Source organism: Sinocyclocheilus grahami, unplaced genomic scaffold (genome assembly GCF_001515645.1).
Source record: "Sinocyclocheilus grahami isolate Dianchi unplaced genomic scaffold, SAMN03320097.WGS_v1.1 scaffold1191.1, whole genome shotgun sequence".
Taxonomy (NCBI): domain Eukaryota; kingdom Metazoa; phylum Chordata; class Actinopteri; order Cypriniformes; family Cyprinidae; genus Sinocyclocheilus; species Sinocyclocheilus grahami.
The window spans coordinates 199,003-199,944 of NW_015506370.1; the positions used below are offsets into that span (position 1 = coordinate 199,003).

The window sequence follows — 942 nt, forward strand, 5'->3', positions numbered from 1 at the left end:
GTGTGTGTGAGTGTGTGTGAGAGAGAGTGTGTGTGTGTGGTTTGACACGTCACTGCACTGTCACGTGATCGTACTAATATGACATCCGAAAATATATCTTAAGATGTTGAACGAAATAAGGAGCTGCACAGGACAATATCGGTGGCGATCAGTAAACAACTTTCACAGCAATTAACTTATAATAACCGTGATGTTTCATAGAGAAACCCAGCAGGTCCGCGTCTTATCTCTGTGCTCCAGCTGTGAGAGAGCGCTAGCGGGAGTAAAAGCTGTGAACGCGATCAGTGAAGCTGATAAACCCGAGAGAAAGCCCTCCTCACCTCCATGGCTCCAGCGCCGGGCTTCGAGAGCTCCGCTGCGGGCATCAGCGCCTCCGCCATGGCGTCTGTAGTCCACAAAAACTACACGTCCCTTCAGTATTACAGTCCCGCAGAAACGCGTGCCACGCTGTAAAGTCACACAAAATATACCTTTTAAAAAGAGTAAAATCTCTGGAATATATACTACAGTGTACTAAACAGCATCAACTGCGCTTTATAATAAAAAAAATCATCGGTTTTAATATTGTTTTGGTCCCACCGGACGTTTTCGTCGTGACGGAACTTGTTCCTGTCGATCTCGCGCGTGCAGTGCTGAAATTATCGCGAGATGGAGGTCACTTCCTCTTTGCGCGGAACCAGCGAACAAGATGGTAGGCACGAAATGAAATCCTCAAGATTGTAGTCAAAATCTCGCAACATCGCGCTTATTTGTGTGTGTATGGCAGCACTGGTTTAACATCCTATGATTCTAGCAGATGTAGAATATATTTGAGTGAAAATGTTAGATTTACACAATGCAGGTTAAGTTAAGCGAGTGACTGAAATCCCGCGCCGGGTTAAGTTCACAACGAACCACATGTAAAAATATAACTAAATATTAACGGTGTTTGGTTTAGTTTAG

The 942-nt window shown here is 44.6% G+C and overlaps 1 protein-coding gene across 1 annotated transcript in view; it reads right to left on the reverse strand.

Annotated features, from left to right (window-relative positions):
• Positions 1-936, reverse strand: part of LOC107567821 (vacuolar protein sorting-associated protein 52 homolog) — a 25,386-nt gene extending 24,450 nt beyond the window's left edge. Inside the window, exon 1 of the mRNA XM_016253598.1 lies at positions 321-936. Within this exon, the coding sequence (XP_016109084.1) occupies positions 321-380 (60 nt within the window). The 5' untranslated portion in view covers positions 381-936. The remainder of the gene's footprint in view (positions 1-320) is intronic.
• Between the last annotated feature and the right edge of the window lie 6 nt (positions 937-942).